At 41.0% G+C, this 19949-nt stretch overlaps 1 protein-coding gene across 1 annotated transcript in view; it reads left to right on the top strand.

Moving 5' to 3' along the window:
• Positions 1–19949, top strand: part of DAPK1 (death associated protein kinase 1) — a 142270-nt gene that overhangs the window by 110060 nt on the left and 12261 nt on the right. The window contains exons 19-22 of the mRNA XM_054986551.1: positions 2991–3068; positions 3948–4170; positions 12030–12218; positions 18114–18311. Of these exons, the coding sequence (XP_054842526.1) occupies positions 2991–3068; positions 3948–4170; positions 12030–12218; positions 18114–18311 (688 nt within the window). The remainder of the gene's footprint in view (positions 1–2990; positions 3069–3947; positions 4171–12029; positions 12219–18113; positions 18312–19949) is intronic.

Below are 19949 nucleotides of genomic sequence, written 5' to 3'. Positions count from 1 at the left end.
ATCTCACCGATCAGCAGGCCTGTGCATGCGCAATCCCATGTGTGCCTGCAAAGAAGATGTCAATGAACAACTGTTACTGGTAAGTGCAACTCTGTTTTCTCCACCATGCAACTCAGCCCCACAGGGGAGAGGCTGATGGAGGGAGAGGGGGAGGAAGATGAAGACGGGATAGACAAAGGTGGGTGGAGAGAAGAGAAAGGACCAGGAAAAGGAGGAGATGCTGTGGAGAGGCAGAGAAGGGGAAAAGGATATGGTGGGGCAGGCAAAATGAGATGCCCCTGGCAAGCCCTTGCAGGTCCCCATTTGTGAACTACTAAAAGTCATGTAGTACATTGTTAAAGATACTTGTACATAAAATTTCCTTTTAATGTACTCTAAGTACAGAAAGATTTTTTCCATAAAGTGTGTGTACTTCCTTATTTTGTTTTTGTCATTCTTCTCACAATGTTTTTGAGCTAATCTTACTTAAAAGAATAATATGCTATGTCCTCTTGTGACTGTAGTGCTTCAGAGTACGGATAAGGAATTGCATATTTGAATATTCCCCCATATCCTTTCCTATACACTCCTTTCCTATATAAAAGCACCATGTCAGGAGAAGGCTTGATCCCCACTCTATGGCCTGTTTTGGAATTAGATATATGATTGGGATGGTTTTAGAAATGCCCCCTACCAGAGGGTGGTGCTGTTGTACACCTGAGTGTTTCCATTGCTCTGTGTTCTGTGGGAGTTGACTGTTTACCTGTCTTTAAGATCTGTGCTGGAGGCTATGCAGCAGACCATTTGAAACCCTTTATTAAAGTAGTAGAACAGAGCAAGAGTCCAGTAGCACCTCTAAGACTAACAAAATTTGTGGCAGGTGCTACTCAACTCTTACTCTTTTCTACTGCTACAGACAAACTAACACAACTACCCATCTTTATTAAAGTAGGTTTCCTTAAACAAGTGTATTACAGCTGGTAGCAGTGCTGTAAGGATGGCAAAAACCTTATAGCTTGAGGAAAAATGAATTGGTCACTCCAATGGCCCTAGAATCAATCAGTATTCTTAGCGGGTGATGACACTGGCATTTTACCTGCAGCTTCCCGGTGCGGTGGTTCCAACAGGTAGCACTGCAGCACTTGAAAAGCCAATAGGAGGGTGGCCTTCACCTTCTGAAATACAGAAAGCAATGGCAAATGAGTAGGAGAGAAGAGCTAGAACCTCTGTATACTTATCAATGTGCTCTAATAAGGCTATTTGATAAGAGTTTCCCCTGATCCTCACAGCCCAAATGACAATTTCTGTGAAGCTGATTCTGCCTAACCAGATTTGGAGTGCAGAGGGGACAATGGCAGGCCACAAAGGTGCCTTGTGTGAAAAGCCAGTTTATAAATGGATTAACTGGGGAGCATCGTAGCCTGCTTGTTAAGAAGATGCTATTTTAGACAAACCATATTTTAGACAAACTATATTGTGCACAGAATGCAGAAGCAGAAATTAGTATTTGCTTACTGGTATCTACTAGTAATTCTAAGCCTCAGAGTAGCTCTTTCGCAACATCCTGGACACAGCTTGCCACGCTGGTGTCTGAGCAATTAGGAAAACTTTTTGCAAGCATCCGTGATGGAAAAAACAGCAGCAATGCCCCAAGGAGGTCCTGGGCCAAATGACATCTACAGACAATGTAGAAGAAAAGGTTACTGGAAACAGAATTGTCCAAGTAAAGGAAAGATGCCCCAGGGAAACTAAAAACTGCTGATGCAGAAAGGCCGCCATCCGCAACTGTAAGAACAGCCCAGGTGAAAAGCAGGTCAGGCATCTAGTACTACATGAATGGTAACATTGGTGGCAGGGAAACATCAGTGTTGTTTCAAGGTCTGAAATAAGCCTCAACCATAGTGAGCATCCTGGACAGTGCATGTGACTACTGATGACCAGCCACTATGACTGGGAGAAGCAATTGGCTCCCAGTTACTTTGGAATTCATTCGGGTTGAATTGAAAGGCCAACTATCAGAAACAAAATCAAAAAGAGTCCAGTGGCACCTTTAAGACTAACCAACTTTATTGTAGCATAAGCTTTAGAGAATCACAGTTCTCTTCGTTAGATGCATGGAGGGCAAGAAGACACTGTTGGTTAGTCTTAAAGGTGCTACTGGACTCTTTTTGATTTTGCTACTACAGACTAACACGGCTAACTCCTCTGGATCTATCAGAAACAACAACTGTGAACCAATATTTGCTGGTAATTTTCAAAGTATGTGGTGGCACAGCCACTTAAAAATAAAAAGACTGAGACTGTTCATGAGATGCATTCACGAAGAATGTGTATAGAAGTTTGGTCCACCAAATTGTATTTGCAGTGCCCAAGGGAGAGTTTTGTGTAGTGGTTACGAACGTGGGACTCTAATCTGGAGAACTGGGTTTGATTCCCCACTCCTCCACTTGAAGCCAGCTGGGTGACCTTGGGTCAGTCACAGCTCTCTGGAGCTCTCTCAGTCCCACCCACCTCACAGGGTGTTTTGTTGTGAGGATAATAATGACATACTTTGTAAACTGCTCTGAGTGGGCGTTAAGTTGTCCTGAAGGGCAGTATATAAATCAAATGTTGTTGTTGTTGTTAATGTAAATACATCTATCTCTTCTTGCTTCTTTTAAGTACATATCACCATAGTAGCCTTATGACTCGTCAAAGGTTCATGTATATAACATAATTACATACAATCAGAAAGTACTTTTTGCATTTATCTGCGGAGACCATGTTGAAAGGAGCACAAATATTGCTTTCAGTTTGGGAACTTTTAAGCTTCCTGTGACTGTAACATTAAGGTATCAATTCTTGTTTGTTTTGAAAAATAAATCTTTTTTTCTTTCATACTAATCAAATTACATGTTTCCGCTAGGAGTCTTTTTCCCGCTTAAATCAGTTTGCTTCTGACAGCATTTACTTATCTTCTCAAAGATAATGAAGTAAGAAGTCATTGTAGGTAATAACTTGTCTTTTAACAGGATGGGAAAACAGCAGAAGATCTGGCTAGAGCAGAGCAGCATGAACTTGTAGCTAATCTGCTTACAAGGCTAAGAAAGGTGAGGAAATTAATGAAGAATTCAGTTTTATTTCCCTTTATAGATTCAAGCTAATTATTACATTAAAATAGAGAATGAAAAACAGATACAACAAACTGTGCATCTAGTTTGATATCAAATTCTTCCCTTAATTTAATGAACTATATAAAACACAAATGCTTTATTTTTAATTACTATACTAGGACCATAGCCATTTTCATACAAGCTTAACACTAGATGAATCACTTTCCAGCTTTGATTCTACCGACTGTTTCAACCACAGTCTGCTCCAAAATTAAGTTTAGGCACAAAATTTTGGCCTTTCAGTGTTACCTAACCAGAAATACAAGACATTCTGCTGTGACAGAATATTGACCTTCACAGCTGGCTGAAGACTGAATATTTGTGAGCTATGATCCTCAGGTAGGATAAAATTTGGGACTGATGATGGGGAAGAAACGGTAAATAGGGTATTGAGTAGTTATGTCTGCAATAAACTTGCAGATAGTAGGATGAAAAAAGAAGTGTAGGATGTGCACTGATCTCTTTTGAATAGGTGCACTTTCTTCCTTTCATTACAATAAGCACCTTTTAGATTCCAAGGACCTTTAAAAGCATGAATCCTTTGTTTGCGGGAAACGAGGAGAGAGGAATATGGAAAATGTCAGCATGCAGTGGCACTTCATAAGATCCAAATCCGTATCTCCACCTTTGGACTTTAATGCCTTCATAGCCTAGCCTCCTTATTCTGGAATGTACCAAGAAATATAGCACATTTATTGTCTAACCTTAAGCAGAGTTATGACTTTAATAGGCTTAAACTTAAGTAACTCTGCATAGGATTACATCATAAGTTATTCTGACTTCATAATTATATTTGTACTTTGTTTTCACCTTTAGGATACTCACAGAACACTGTTCATCCAGCATCTTAGGCCTACTCATAACCTACAGCCAAGAATAAAACTTAAGCTCTTTGGCCACTCTGCATCTGGGAAAACGACTCTTGTGGAGTCTCTGAAGTGTGGTCTCCTGAGAAGCTTTTTCAGAAGACGCAGACCAAGGATTGCCTCTACAAACTCAGTCAGGTTTCCTCCTTCACCTTTATCTAATAAGCCATCAGGTATTGCTTTAAGGGTTTTTTGTAGCTTTTAATAAGAATTATTTGCTTTAATTTCAAACAAGCATAGAGGTAACAGTTACATCACTAGTGATGTGTGGTGCATGATATTAACACATATCGTATCTCTGATAGTTGTCCATTAGAGGGAAATCTGGTTGGGGTGCATTTTTCTAGTTTCTAAATACTGCGTACTGAACATTAAGGAAAAAGCAATATCTCTGTAACAGTTATCCAGTATACTCATCTATATCCCTGCAAAAAGTAAATAGCAACAGTGTGTTTGTGGTACTAAGATGTGATCACCTGGATAACCAGAGGTGGCCAGAGTATGAAGTATGCATCTCTGGAGAGTGCTGTATAAGCATATCCTGTGAGAATCTATCCTCTGATCTTTTCCAAAATAAAAAGCAAGTTAAATAACTAGTTGCTACCAATCAAATCAAAACACATATGGCCAATAAGATCAACACTGCCTACATTGTTAGGATTTAAATTCTCAGAATACTACATTGTTGATAGCACGCCATTTTTCCTTAGTAGAACCATGTTCTTTCTTCCTCAGAAAGCTTTATTCTTAGATGCTTTTAGTCTTAATTCTGCTTGTCACTTTATCTTGACCTCAGTAAAAACTGGAGGTTTATAAAGTTCTTGGAATTCTGGATCTCAGACTATTGATCAAGACTCTTATCTAACTTGCTTACCAGGTGTCCTGGGTCATGCCCCTGAGGTTAGTACCATGCCCACACTGGTTATCTACACAGTAGTTGGCTTGCTTGCTGCTCCCCTGATTGGTTATTTCAAGCCCCAATTTTTACCGCTGAGAATATAAATTGGGAAGTCCTGCCAGGAAGGAGGAAGAGCTATAAAGGACACAAAGGCAGCCAAGGAGCATGTGGCATCTCAGCTGCTGCCCTCAGTTATGTGCCAGGTCAAAATACCCCATGAAGGAGCTCTTGTATCTCAACAAATCTACAAACAAAATAATTACCTAGAGCACCTGCTGGCTTTCAGTTGCTCTTTAGGAGGTAACAGCTAAAGGTAATTGTTAGTCTTTTAAGGTGCCACTGGACTTCTAGATTATATATAATACTATATACATTCTTTCACCAGCCTCAATCTGGAGCACAGGGATAAGAAATTGCTTTCCCTGGCCCTGTTGCACTGAGTATCAGTAGATACCCTGTGCAATCAGTGGCCAGCTTTGATTATATGTACCTCTTGTTGAGTTTCAGGGAGAGGCTAGGGATCCTGTTGGTTTACCATCCATCTAGCTTATCATTGGGCTCTTTAGCAGAGCTGATGAAAGTGGTCTTAGAGTTAATGCTGAGGACCACAAAGCTAATTGTCCTTTGCAGTTTCAATATACATGGCAAGGTCACTATCTTCTGAAGGCAAGGTGACGTTGCTGCCTTCTCCCTGCAAGGGTCATAGACTTGCTTGGAGTCTGTTCTCAAAAACAAATTAAGATTCCTGGTCGTTGTGGGGATTTTGAGAGCCTTACAAGTGGCCCTTTGGAAGGTCTTTTAGGTAAATAGTATGATTGGCTTGCAGGAGACATCATGGATTGGAAGATGACTAGCACATCATTGGGAAGACTCAAGATGAATTAGAGTACACCATAAAGACCATTTGCGGGCCAGTGAGATGGCAATGATGGTGACAAAGGGTTTTTTCCCTCATCCTTCATTGTGTCATCCAGTTTAATTGTTTAAGATGGTAAGATGGTTCTTGACTTAAAACATAAGGCTGACTTGGCTAATGATGTAATTTGGCCCCTAGCTGTCACAGTTGTCACACTGTCACACTGTCTCATCCATTCCAACTTGGGGGCCAAGTTGAGAATAGTCCTAGAATCTGAGGTTTCAGAAGCACCTGCTTCTTACTTTTCTATGGATAGGTTCAGATTGATCTTGCTGAAGGATGCAGACAAGTTCATTAGGAGTGAGAGAGTCACTGCTTGCGCTGTTGATACATGATTGTTCTGGAGGTCATGCTAGTCGGAAAGGTTGATGTTTTGGAGGGATTGGACCCACTCATTTTGGATGAAGTGGAGTTGACATTGGCAAACATGTTAAGAGCTTGGGGTATTTATTTATTTATTTTATTTATTCAATTTATATACCGCCCATCCCCAGGGGCTCTGGGCGGTGAACAGTTAAAATCGATAAAAACAAAAACTAAAATCACTATACAAATAATAAAACAAATTAACAAGGTGCAGTGGTGGGTACTCATGGGCCTCAATATACAAATAATAAAACAAATTAACAAGGTGCAGTGGTGGGTACTCATGGGCCTAGCCTTGCTGATTGAAAAGCAGGTTGGTACAGTAGCCAAGAGTGCCTTCTACGAGGTGCATTTGGTTTAAAATAGGTACGTTGGCTACCAGGCTTTTTAAATCTGAATTCAAGTCAAGATTATCAGCTTTAAAGTCCTTCATACCTTAAAACACACTAACTGAAGAACCATCTCTTTCCATATGTCTCAGTGCTCCAATTATAGCCCTCTGGCTGCCATCTTCCCTGCTTAAGGTTCCTGCTTATTAAAGACCAGTCTCCAGTAGTGGCTCCCACCTAGCAGAATGGGCTCTCTGAGAATGTGAAGTGGCACCATCCCAGGAGGCACTCTAAGGCTGTTTTATTTTCTAGACTTTTCCAATTATTGTTGTTTTATTGCTGTGCTATAAACAGAGTCTATGCTTCGATTCGGTTTCGTTTTCTCCGCCATGTCGGACGCTCCTCTTCGCTGGCTCGAGAGGAAGCGGCCGGGCACCCTGTCCGGGCGGCTGATCTGCGAAGATTAGCCCCCAAAACTCCCAGTGAGGGAGGCTGGGTCCGGGACGCTGCGGGAAGAGCCCCCTGGAATCAATGCGGGGGGTTAATTGCCCGTTTGTCCCTACGGAGGCCGGCGGACGTGCGCGGCGCCTCGAGTGCTGCCGGGCCATGAGAAACAGCAAAGAGCAGAACTAGGCGAGAGCCTACAAGTAAGCGAATTCCTTCTGTTATTACAAGCGTACGTGAAGGAGAGGTGAGATCTGAAGCTAAGAAGGCTCACTCTTCCCCTTTGCTGAGTCTCAAAATTTGGTTGGCGCCCCCCCCCCCCAAAATGGCAACAAAAAAACAAAGTCCTGCTCTTGGCAAGTCAGTTTCGGCTGCCTTAAAGGGAGAATCGCTGGAGGAAATTGTACGGAGGGCGGTTGGTGAAGCTATAAAACCCTTTGTTGACAAGCTGAATGAAACAGATCAAAGGGTGGGCTTAATTGAGAGCGAAGTGAAAACCATCAAGGAAGCAGCGGGGGGGGCAGAGAAGTCTGCTCGGGAAAGTGCGTCACTCGTGAAGGCTACGAATAAAGAGCTTAAACTGGTGGAGAATCAGTTGATCGGGCTACAAGTGGAACGAACACAGACAATTTTGCGCCTCCAGAATGTGAAAGAGGAGGAAAACGAGGACTTACGGGGTCTTGTCTCGGAACTATTGGCGACACCCGCGAGGGCAACTAAAGAAGAAGTTAAAAGCGCCATTTTGGAAGCCCGTCGGGCTACTTCAAAGTATGCAATGAAGCGTCAGTTGCCGCGCGAGATCATCATCGATTTTTCATCTAAGAGGATCCGGGACACTATCCTATATAATTCATACAATGCGGATTTGGACTTCTTGGGCAACAAAATTAAGATATTGAAAGACGTCCCATTTCTAGTCCGGAAAAGACGTTTTAAGTATAAAAAGTTCGCAGCTCTTCTGAGAGAACGTGGAATAAAGTACAAATGGTTATTTCCGGAAGGAATCTGGTTCACCCATAAAGATCAAGCCTTTAAGATATTATCAGAAGATCAACTAAGGGATTTTGAGGACAGGAACCCAGAATTCCAGTGCACCAAGCAAGACGAAAAGGAGAAGTCTGAGGGGGAGGGGGAGGAAACGAGCACTGCGGCTGCAGTTGCGCAGAGAGAACTCCGTCCGGGACCCAGGAGGGGAAGAAAAATTTAACTCGAAATTAAATTGTAATTTGCATTTAGTAAGGTCAACCACTCCATCAATATAATATAAAGCTTTAACTTTTGAATAATGGCAGTATGAAGGGAAAACAGAAATGTAGTGTTTAGTGTTTGTAGGGTACCTTCCCCTTTTTTCCACCCCTCCCTCCCTCTCTCTTTTTTCTCTCCTCTTTCCTACCCCTTGTGTTATTGTAGTCTTTTGTAGTTACTGTTTTGTAGGGTATGTATGTATGTAGTAGTTGTATGTTAGATATTGAAAATAAAAATTATATAAAAAAAAAACAGAGTCTATGCTTCAATCATTTTTAGTGTGGATGGTGCTACTGAGATTTCCCTGTATGGTTTTAATTTGGAATTTAAGCCACCTTGAGTCACAGAGAATAGGTGGGGTATGAATATTTTAATTAAAAAATAATGACTTTCTTCAAATCCTCTGACAAGGCTGATTCTATTTTAAGATGTGTATTTTAGCCAAATGTGAAATTGTTGTGTCCCGTATATTCATTCAGTTATTTATTTCTGTACACTTTTCATCATTGCTCAAAACCTGGTTGTAATAAAACAAACCAATTTTCTCTCTCCTTCCCCCATTTCCAATATTATATCATCCCACTGCTGAAAGATCTGCACTCACTGCCCATTTGTTTCCAGGCTCAATTCACACTGATGGTTCTTACCTTCCAGCTAGGGACCTCCCATGTTGTCCAGCCCATCTGTTAAAATCTGCTTCTGAAGCTCTGTTCTTCATGCTTTCAGAGGTGGTGTGGCTCTGAAAGCCAGAATTGTGGCACCTCACTTATGGAATGCCCTCTCTCTTGAGGCTTGCCTGGCGGCACACACATTGTTCTCTTTTAGGTGCCAAGACGGAACACTTCTGTTCACTAGACCTTTAATTGAGGGGGTGATCCTCTCATACCATTTTAGTGATAATAGCTTTTAACGTTTTATGTTTTTATGTTTTGTAAGCTGCCTTTGGCAGATTCTCTCCAAAGGTGACACAAAGATTTTCTAAGTAAATAAATAATAAATCCCCTAACACCCAGCATATAAGGAACATCTCTCGTATCTCCATTGTTAAGTATTGTTCCTGTTTCTAAATTATGTGAACTGAAATGTCTTCTGTCTCCTGAGCTTAAAGATACAATCAGATTCCTCTGTCTTGATTTCAAAGAGGGAAGCACATTCTGATAGGACTGTGTACCTAACCAAGAAAGGACAGAAAGTATTCTTGGTCATGCCAATCCTCCCTTTGTGTAGTTCATCCATATTTGTTAAAAAATAAAAATGTGGTCTCATCAACTTAATGAGAATGTTTATGGTATTAAATGCAAAAAATAAAATCTGTGTTTATCTCTGCCTTCAGAAATGTCAGTATAGAAGAATTACTTCTTCTGACCGCTAGAGGCGGCTAGTTGAATTCAGAAATGTCCTTAGTATTTGTTTAGTTTCTTTGAATCTCTTAAACTCTTCAGTTAGAAAAAAAAATAGTTGCATTGGCACACACAAAATCCAGAACAAGAAAACAAATCCATGTGATACCTTTAAATTAAATTGATTGCTCTTGTTTTAAACTCCTGAATGTTAAGAGATAATTCAGTCCTTTGCTTTTTCTTTCATTTGGAAAAGACATGGCTGTGCCATATAATTTCAGAACTAAAGATTTGCCTATCATCTATAACAATTTTTGTAGCAGTTTGCATTAAATTTTAGGGTACACTCGTGCATGTGCTTAGAGCCTAACTAGATGTTACAAACTGCATGAGTTCACTATGAGGACAAGTTCCCAGTGACAATTCATGAGTAAATATGCAGCAGGGTCCAATTTGTATGGGATGTCTGTGCAGAAGAGAGAATTCCTGCCATCTCTCCTGTACTGTTTTTGGCAGCTGAAGCATCCTGGTGAGCTGGGAGAAGCGTTATTTGTTCTGTGGAAGCCAGCACTTACAAGCATTCAGTTCAAGAGCTTGCTCCCAGCAGAGTGAGTAGCACTGTCCTTTCTTGCTGCCCCTGGGCTGTTTCAGCCTCAGAAAACAGCACCAGGAGAAGTCTTCCTTTTCTGGTGTAGCAGTCCCAGGCAGAATAAGACCCTGCTGCGTGTTCACTCGTGCGTTGTCACCAGGAACTAGCAGCAGCTACAATATAGCTGCAAGTCTCTGTGGCAAACTCTATCATGCTTTTCACTCTTGCCTTGTTTTCAAGATGTAATTTCTCATGTTAATTCAGAGGTTGCTGTACTGGAGGGGGGGCGCGTTAGGCAGTACACACAAAGGCCAAGTTTTGAGCAGGAAGTCTAGTTTAGTGGTGCAGTCTCGTGTATAAAACACGCTTTACAAACAAATCTGTAAAGTGCCTCTGTGATTATCCTTCTGGGCCAGATTAAAACTCTGTTTTTAATTCTCTGATTTATGCTAGTCGTTTTGTTTGGGGTTTTTTGTTTTAACTACTTCTCTGCTGTGTATGTTGACTTTTAATTGTTTTCTTCTACTATTTATTCCAGTTGTGTTAAATTGATTTTGGATTTTTTCCTTTGTTTATTTTACACATATACTACTTCAGGGACTTCTTTAAAGTAGAAATTCCTGAATAAATATTCCCTTCCCAAGTAATCTTCTTGCCTATCCTTTGTGCTCCCTGGATTTGTTCTAATTTTTTTCTTCAGTAATTTCCCTAAATTCACAGTACCGTATTTACTTGAAATGAAGATGATGCTGAGTGCAAGGCCCCTAAAAAAAAAGAAGAAGAAGCCAATACATAAGAGCAGGTGCCCATGCATTGAAGCTGATCCCCCTCAAAAAGAGACGAGTTTCTCAGACAGCCACTGTGGGGTGCCTTGGCCTTTTGCAGCAGCCACCAGGGTAGCCTTTGGGGAGCTCAGTGCTTCTTGGGGCTGATGCTGTTCATGGCATCATACCCACTACCAAGGGGTAGTGGATATGAAGTGGAGCCATTTTGCTCTTCCTTTCATCTACTCCCTCTGTACCTGTAGCCCCTTTCCTTCACCTCTACTCTTTTCCACGCAGCACAAGTCAGCCTCCTCCCCACTCAATTCATGGAATGCTTCTCCATATACAGGCTGCCTCTAGCCTCCTCCCCAGCTGAAGTGAGGCTGGACTCTCTTCTTCTGTGCTTTCTCACTTGTCCACCCAGCAGCAGCAGTGCTTCCAAACTGCAGAAGCCAGCGAACGGAAGGCACGCCTCTTGTTTCTCTCTGCAGGCTGTAGGAGTGATAGCCACACACTCCCCAGCTCACTAGAATGGGAGCAACTTCACATATTACTAAATTTGTATGGGAGTTGAAGATGACCCCTCCCCTTTGTTAACTTTAAAAAAATTTAAAATCATCTTCTTTTCAACTGCATGTGGTACTGTGGTTAGTCTCCTTAATGCTAGAGAATAACATTCTGGTTCAAATCATTGTGCAGCTCTGGTAATTTTAATCCCTGCTGTAATAAAACAAGAGCAATAAAGAGCTTTTAAAACACAGCCTAACAAGTAGGTTATTAAAAATAAATACAGCCTAAGCATAATCAGTCCACCCTACTGAGAGCCCAGCCTCTCTAGGTCTTTTTCCCCTTTTATGCCTAATTAGGTACGTTAGAAAAGATCTCCCTTGTCACCAAAGGGCTATTCCAGACAGCTGAATCATCTCCAAGGACCACGGAGTGCTTTTGTTGTGATTGATTGCCGTGCACTTGTAAATCCTAGAAGAATATTCCTGACAGCTGCTGATAATACTAGGAGGTTATTTTCTTCTTCTTTTTGAATCTACTCTCACTTGTCATCTTAATTCCATATGATTTTGAAATAATCTGGTTGTAAATTTTCTCAGGGTTTGTAATCTTCTTTTCCTCCCTCATTATCCAGTTTCTGTAAGTATTACAAATCTCTACCCTGGCTGTGAAAATGTCAGTGTGAGAAGCCGGAGTATGATGTTTGAGCCAGGCCTGACCAAAGGGATGCTGGAAGTATTTGTTTCACCTGCTCACCATTCCCACTGTTCAACGGATGACCAGTCTACAAAGGCCATTGATGTGCAGAATGCTTATCTAAATGGTAAAATGTGATTTTGTAGCACAATGCAACCTTTAATGCAACTGGCATGTCTTTAATGCAAAAATATTCCATATTGAAATCCGCATAGGCATTATATTGAACATTTGCAGTAGCTCAGTGTAACTTGATTTTTTTAGACTAGTTGCGCCATAATGAATGCTTAAGATGAGATAGTGACATCAGCTCCACTTCCAGGTTTGATTATAGGAAATGAAATGCCCGTTAAAGAGAAGCTCATTCCCAGGATATTCTACAAGATATCTGAACAGACATGATATAAATATCAAGATTTGTTTGGTCTGTAAGGGATTTATTGAAGCCAGCAGATTAATAAAGTTTTATAAATAATGTTTGAAAATATGTGGGTTGGATCCAAACCAAACTGGCAATTCCTACAGATTTCCCCATTTCCATTGTACAGTCTTGTTGTTTCTCAGGATCTCCTATCCCCCAGAAGCAGCAAGGAAGAGTCAAAAAACCCCTGTCCTGTGATACACGTTTGTAGGTAGGAAGGGCTCCATTAAAACCATTAAACAGCTGGTTGGAGACCTCCCCATCTATAGACCTACTTATACATAAATAGCACTGCTCAGGGTGCATCTGATTTGTACAGTCCATGATACATATTTTCAGGTAAGAACCTTCTGATGACAGAAAAAACAACATCAAATTCACATTTTCTATAGAAATCAGTGTGTTTAGAAAAACATCCTGAAAGAATTAACATTTGGGGCTTAGACTTGAGAATAAGTGTGCTATGATTGCCAACTATGGTCAGCCATCCTCTCTCTGGGTATATATTAGTGATGGGCAAACTCCTGTGGGCTTAATTAAGAATTGGTTTTGGTAAGAATTATGATTAGTTAGGAATGATCAAATTAGAATCTGAAACCTTGATTTTGAGCTGATTTGTTAACCACAGTTAATCTTAATACACCATGCATAAGCATAATTAATGCAGACATCCTGTCTTCCCTGGCAACACCCTCACATACTTCCCAACTACAGAGACACCTAGCCAGAACAAAAGCAAAGAAATCAGCATTTGTTGAGACAAACCAGAATTTGAATGATCATCTGTGAGCAGAATCCTGGGTTCATAAATAAACCATGGTTTGGTGTTAATGTTGAAAAGTCCCTCTTTCTCTTTCGTCTTCTCTCCTTTTACTCCTCCCTCTCCCTTGAACCCTTGTCCCTGGGGCCCTGGGAGCCACCTTATACATGGCTCCTGATGTCTGGAATGCTTCCAAAACATTGTTTAAGGCTTAGGGAAGTAGCCAGACAGAAATTCTCCCAGTTCTTGCTTACTTTTGTTCCCTAGCATAAGTCAGATAGGAGGAAGAGGAGAAGATAATTCTTGTCGAACTTTGACTGCTACAGAAGATAATCTTTTTGAGCTGGAAGAAAATATTACAAACTAAAAATTCATATTTTGAGCCTAGGAATTACAAATTTCATCATAATATGTAAATCTTGTCACTTATAGTGAATTAGATCCCATGGTAAACCTTCACTAACAGAAAGCTCTTGTCATAGGAACAGGATTTCTTTGCCTCCCTGTCTCGCTGCAGCTCCAAATTATCCCTGTGATGCTGCTTTTGGGGAACAGGGGACTCCCCCAGGTACAGCAGGAGAGTCAGAGGTTTGTAGCAAGGGGGTAATTGGCAAAAAACTCCACCCTTGGATCCAAGCCACTAGCTAAAACATGCAGTAGCTGAAATTCTAGACCATCTTTCAGGTGGCGATCCTTTGTCAAAGGGCTTACCTGGTTTTCCCTGAGAAATATTTATGTATAAGTCACATTAATTGCAATTTACTAAACAAATATGAAAAATGTCCATTATTCTCTGGAGAACCTGAAACACTCATCTTCAGCAAAAACACAGCTGGTCATGAGAAAAAAACACTATCCGTGTCCATAAAATGGCAATTAGCAACCAGCTGTGACTATTAAAGTCCCACTCTGATTTTGCAGATTAAGCATTACTCATTTCCAGTCATGAGAAATACAATGAGCTGTAATTTTTTTAAAGCCTTGACATTGTTCTTTTTTGGCATCTGAATAGCACAGTAACAAGACATTCATGTGATATATTTTAGAGTCTGTCAAGCAAGAGAAAACTCAAAAAGTTATACATCTAATTCTCATGTGAGCATGTATGGTCAGGGGTCCGCAGTGTGGTGCCCATGAATGCCATAGCACCTACCAGTACTTCCCCTAGTTCCCACCAAGCTTTTCATAAAGTTGGTGGGACTATTGTAAGGCAGGGCTTTTTACTGGCTGCCCTCATGCAAATGAGTGGGCTTCCAACATCTACAATAGTAGCCACAGCCACTGAAAGACCAGGAGAATGTAAGCACATGGACTGTCCTTAATCACTATGTAGTTCCATTTACCCTTGACTGCCCCTTCCCTAGCCCCTTTCCTTCTTTTTATTCCCTCTTATACCTCCCTCCAGCTTTCCTTTATTTCTTTTTATTTTTATTCTCTTCTTTGAGAAACAAACTTTTATTTAAAAAATAGTACAGGAAACGTTTTTTAAAAAAATACTTCCCCAGGTGGGATCCTGAGAGAAATTTACACAAGATGAATATCACTAAATTAGAATGTCCTTGAGAATGCTTGACAGCCAGAGTAGAGACAGCTCTGACCTTCATAGACCAATGGTCTTACTCAGTAGCCCTGGTTCATATGTTACAGTGAGTGCATGTACATCCTGTCTGTATGTGCATGTGTACATTTGTTTCTAAGCGCAACACACACTTTCACTTGTCAAATGAAATTGCTGACCAGTACCTGGATAAATATGGGATTTATATCACATGTTCTGCTGTACATGCAATGACTGTAACGCAAGAAATACTCAACACACTTACAAAGAACTATCACGCTATATTATATACAGATTTTATGCACATTGGTTGTTGGGGGTTTTCCGGGCTGTATTGCCGTGGTCTTGGCATTGTAGTTCCTGACGTTTCGCCAGCAGCTGTGGCTGGCATCTTCAGAGGTGTAGCACCAAAAGACAGAGATCTCTCAGTGTCACAGTGTGGAAAAGATGTAGGTCATTTGTATCTACTCAGGAGGGGTGGGGTTGAGGTTGAGCTGAGTCATTCTGTAAGAGTTTCCCAGGGTGTGGAATGCTAATGGCGGGAGGCTTCACTGAATCCTGAGAAGGTTCTTTTGCATATGGATTGGTGCTTGATGTGCTAATCTTCTCTGCAGGGCTATTGTCGGGTGTGGAGTGTTTTGTTGGCCTGGTGTTTTTCAGAACTGGAGCCCATGCTCTGTTCATTCTTAAGGTTTCTTCTTTCCTGTTGAAGTTTTGCTTATGCTTGTGAATTTCAATGGCTTCCCTGTGCAGTCTGACAAAGTAGTTGGAAGTGTTGTCCAGTATTTTGGTGTCCTGGAATAAGATACTGTGCCCTGTTTGAGTTAGGCTATGTTCAGCCACTGCTGATTTTTCAGGCTGTCCAAGTCTGCAGTGTCTTTCATGTTCTTTTATTCTTGTCTGGATGCTACGCTTTGTGGTCCCGATGTAAACTTGTCCACAGCTGCAGGGTATACGGTATACTCCTGCAGAGGTGAGGGGGTCTCTGCTGTCTTTTGCTGATCGTAGCATCTGTTGTATTTTTCGGGTGGGTCTGAATACTGCTTGAAGGTTATGCTTTTCCATAAGCTTTCCCATCTGATCAGTAATTCCTTTGATATATGGCAAAAACACTTTTCCTGTAGGTGACTGTTTTTCCTTGGTTGTTTGATTCATCCTGGGTTTGATTGCTCTTCGGATTTCATTTCTGGAGTAGCCATTTGCCTGAAGTGCGTGGTTTAGATGATTAATTTCCTCATTGAGAAAGCGCGGCTCACATATCCGTCTTGCACGATCCACTAATGTTTTCATTATGCCTCTTTTCTGTCGGGGGTGGTGATTGGAGTTTTTGTGTTTCCCAGAGGATGTAACAGCCTTATTCCATCATTGTCTGACAACCAGTTACTTCCAATGGGACAACGAATTCTATGAACAGATGGATGGGGTGGCCATGGGGAGCCCACTCAGCCCAGTTATAGCAAACTTCTACATGGAACATTTTGAAAAAACAGCTCTAGAATCAGCACCCCACAAACCCAGTGTATGGTTCCGGTTTGTGGATGATACATTCATCATTTGGAGCCATGGGAAGGAAGAATTGAGGGAGTTTTTGAATCATCTCAACAACATCCACCTGAACATACAATTCACAATGGAGAAAGAAAGTGAGGGAAAACTCTCATTCCTGGATACCTTGGTCATCCGCAAAGCAAACTTTCAGTTAGGTCACAAGGTCTACAGGAAACCAACTCACACTGATCGTTACTTACACAAAAACTCCAATCACCACCCCCGACAGAAAAGAGGCATAATGAAAACATTAGTGGATCGTGCAAGACGGATATGTGAGCCGCGCTTTCTCAATGAGGAAATTAATCATCTAAACCACGCACTTCAGGCAAATGGCTACTCCAGAAATGAAATCCGAAGAGCAATCAAACCCAGGATGAATCAAACAACCAAGGAAAAACAGTCACCTACAGGAAAAGTGTTTTTGCCATATATCAAAGGAATTACTGATCAGATGGGAAAGCTTATGGAAAAGCATAACCTTCAAGCAGTATTCAGACCCACCCGAAAAATACAACAGATGCTACGATCAGCAAAAGACAGCAGAGACCCCCTCACCTCTGCAGGAGTATACCGTATACCCTGCAGCTGTGGACAAGTTTACATCGGGACCACAAAGCGTAGCATCCAGACAAGAATAAAAGAACATGAAAGACACTGCAGACTTGGACAGCCTGAAAAATCAGCAGTGGCTGAACATAGCCTAACTCAAACAGGGCACAGTATCTTATTCCAGGACACCAAAATACTGGACAACACTTCCAACTACTTTGTCAGACTGCACAGGGAAGCCATTGAAATTCACAAGCATAAGCAAAACTTCAACAGGAAAGAAGAAACCTTAAGAATGAACAGAGCATGGGCTCCAGTTCTGAAAAACACCAGGCCAACAAAACACTCCACACCCGACAATAGCCCTGCAGAGAAGATTAGCACATCAAGCACCAATCCATATGCAAAAGAACCTTCTCAGGATTCAGTGAAGCCTCCCGCCATTAGCATTCCACACCCTGGGAAACTCTTACAGAATGACTCAGCTCAACCTCAACCCCACCCCTCCTGAGTAGATACAAATGACCTACATCTTTTCCACACTGTGACACTGAGAGATCTCTGTCTTTTGGTGCTACACCTCTGAAGATGCCAGCCACAGCTGCTGGCGAAACGTCAGGAACTACAATGCCAAGACCACGGCAATACAGCCCGGAAAACCCCCAACAACCATCGTTCTCCGGCCGTGAAAGCCTTCGACAATTTATGCACATTTATTGTAACTTGTCGGGGTTAGTATAAATCTGCTTCATGTATTCCTAGTGGGGAAAAAATAAGATGATGTAAGAGTGATGGCATGGAAGTCTTGCAGTCCAGGAACTGGGCTGCATGAGGGAGGTTGACTGTTCAAGCCCACCCCCTCTGTCCATGCTTGCTGTCCTCCCACTGGCTGGATCATGCTTCCAGCAAATGTGCATACAATACTAACCTTGACATACCAGTGGCCAGACTGAACAAGCAGCTTCCTGTGTTCAGTGTGGTTGTGATATGATTCGTTTGCAAAGTGAGGAAGAAGGCATTGGGTTTGGCTCCACCTCCTGTGGCAGCCATTTTAGAATAGTGGTCACCACCTCCATTTAAAATTCCAAATGTGTGCACAGTTTCAAAAAGGTTGGGGACCCGTGATATATGCAAAAATTCTGTTCCTCCTATTTGCTTGATGACATTTATTTGCTTTTTGCAGGAATTGGTGATTTCAGTGTATGGGAATTCTCTGGGAATCCTGTGTATTTCTGCTGCTATGATTATTTTGCTGCCAATGATTCCACATCAGTTCACATTGTGCTTTTTAGTCTTGAAGAACCCTATGAAATACAGTTGAACCAAGTGACCTTTTGGCTTAGTTTCCTAAAATCACTTGCTCCTGTCGAAGAACCTATAGGTATGCTATATATATTTTATCTCTGCTAGCTCTTTGTTAGGAGAAGAGAAAAAGCAACTTGTTTCTCCTTGGTTTACTGGAATCTGCTTGTTAATTGCTGTCATATCTTTGCATTCTAATATTTTATTGCTACAAATTTAACTTTACATTTAATGGGATTTCTTGCCATTACGAGTACTTATTTAATGGGATCAATGCCTAATATTTTAATTGGTCACATTGCTTTAGTTATAAATCATACCAATTAATTTAATTGTTCCATATTTTGAAAAGGATTAAATACATCTGTTTTTGGACAGCACCATCCATTTAGCATTATCACAATGATGCACTCATCCATCTACTATGACAGTTAGTTGGAAGAACAAAGTCAAGATGCTTCGCTTGCCTCCAGCAACCAGAAATTCTGGCTGAGTTAGTGGTGTTGATGATATGTGTTTGCTACAAAGACATTCATTGTGTGTTCTTATTACCATGAGGCTATCAGGTTTTCCACTGCTCACTGACAATATGGGATGCGTCCTTTTGCAGTAATATTCAACCTGATGCTATTTTTATTACTCATATCCATAGTTTAAAATTGTGCTGCATTTTTACAGGTCAGTCAAATATATACATGACAGCATTTACTAAGAATCTCAAAAGTTGCCCAATGTGTTTCCCATAGAATGCTGGTAATAAATATGGCATGACCTCTGTTCCTATAGTCACAGTCACTCAAATGCAAATTAAATCTTCCATGTCTTGTGTTATATTTGTATGTATATATTTAAATAATATATGTGTATATAATGTGGGTGTATTCACACAAGGACATGTGCAGAGCAAAAGAAACTTAAATTATAGCAGCTACAATTCATTCTGCTGCAGCCCTCCTAAGCATCCCTATGCAGTTTTGCAGAGCACTTAAGAATCGTCATGGAGAATGCAAACCATTTTCTTGATAGTCAGGAACAAAGCTTGGTCCAAGCAGCCTACGCATATGTGAGCTTCACCAAACACACAAAGTTCCTAGCTGTACAAAGTTTTCTACCTTGGATTTCAAATGCCTGCTCATGAATGATTTCATGCACAAATCAAAATGAGTAAAGATCAGCTTTGAATTTGATCCAGTATATTGATTTTGGGTATTTATGATTCTCCTAAGTTTATCAAGTGAAAAGAACATAAATGCAGCGCTCTCTTATGTTTACTTCCTGTAGAAATAAAGGAAGCTTAAGTATGCTTATCAGGACTCTGGGTTGCATGTGAATGATTTATGTGGTTGGCATTTTTCAGGTGATGTATAAGAGAGCAGGATGTACACATTACTGTTACCTCATTCATGTGCCACTTGTATCTCTTTCTTTTTTTCTTTCTCATTCTTTTTCATGGTATCTCCCAGGCTTTCCTACTTAACTCACTTAAGTGAGAAATCTTTGTTTGTGTAAGCACTGTATAGTTGCATTCATACCACCATATGAATAGCTTTTAGAACATCTTTTCCTGCATATAATAATATCATTGCCACTCTATAGTACTGTAAACTAGCAAAGCAAATAAAGGATATTTTTAAATGCAGATAAAAGTAGCCACGTTGGTCCAAACAAAACAAAATCAATTTAATGCCCTTTATGAAGGCCAACCAAAATGACAAAA

The sequence above is a fragment of the Eublepharis macularius genome, chromosome 8 (genome assembly GCF_028583425.1).
Source record: "Eublepharis macularius isolate TG4126 chromosome 8, MPM_Emac_v1.0, whole genome shotgun sequence".
NCBI lineage: Eukaryota > Metazoa > Chordata > Lepidosauria > Squamata > Eublepharidae > Eublepharis > Eublepharis macularius.
The sequence above is the reverse complement of the archived record's forward strand: the minus strand, read 5'-3'. Positions and strand labels throughout refer to the sequence as shown.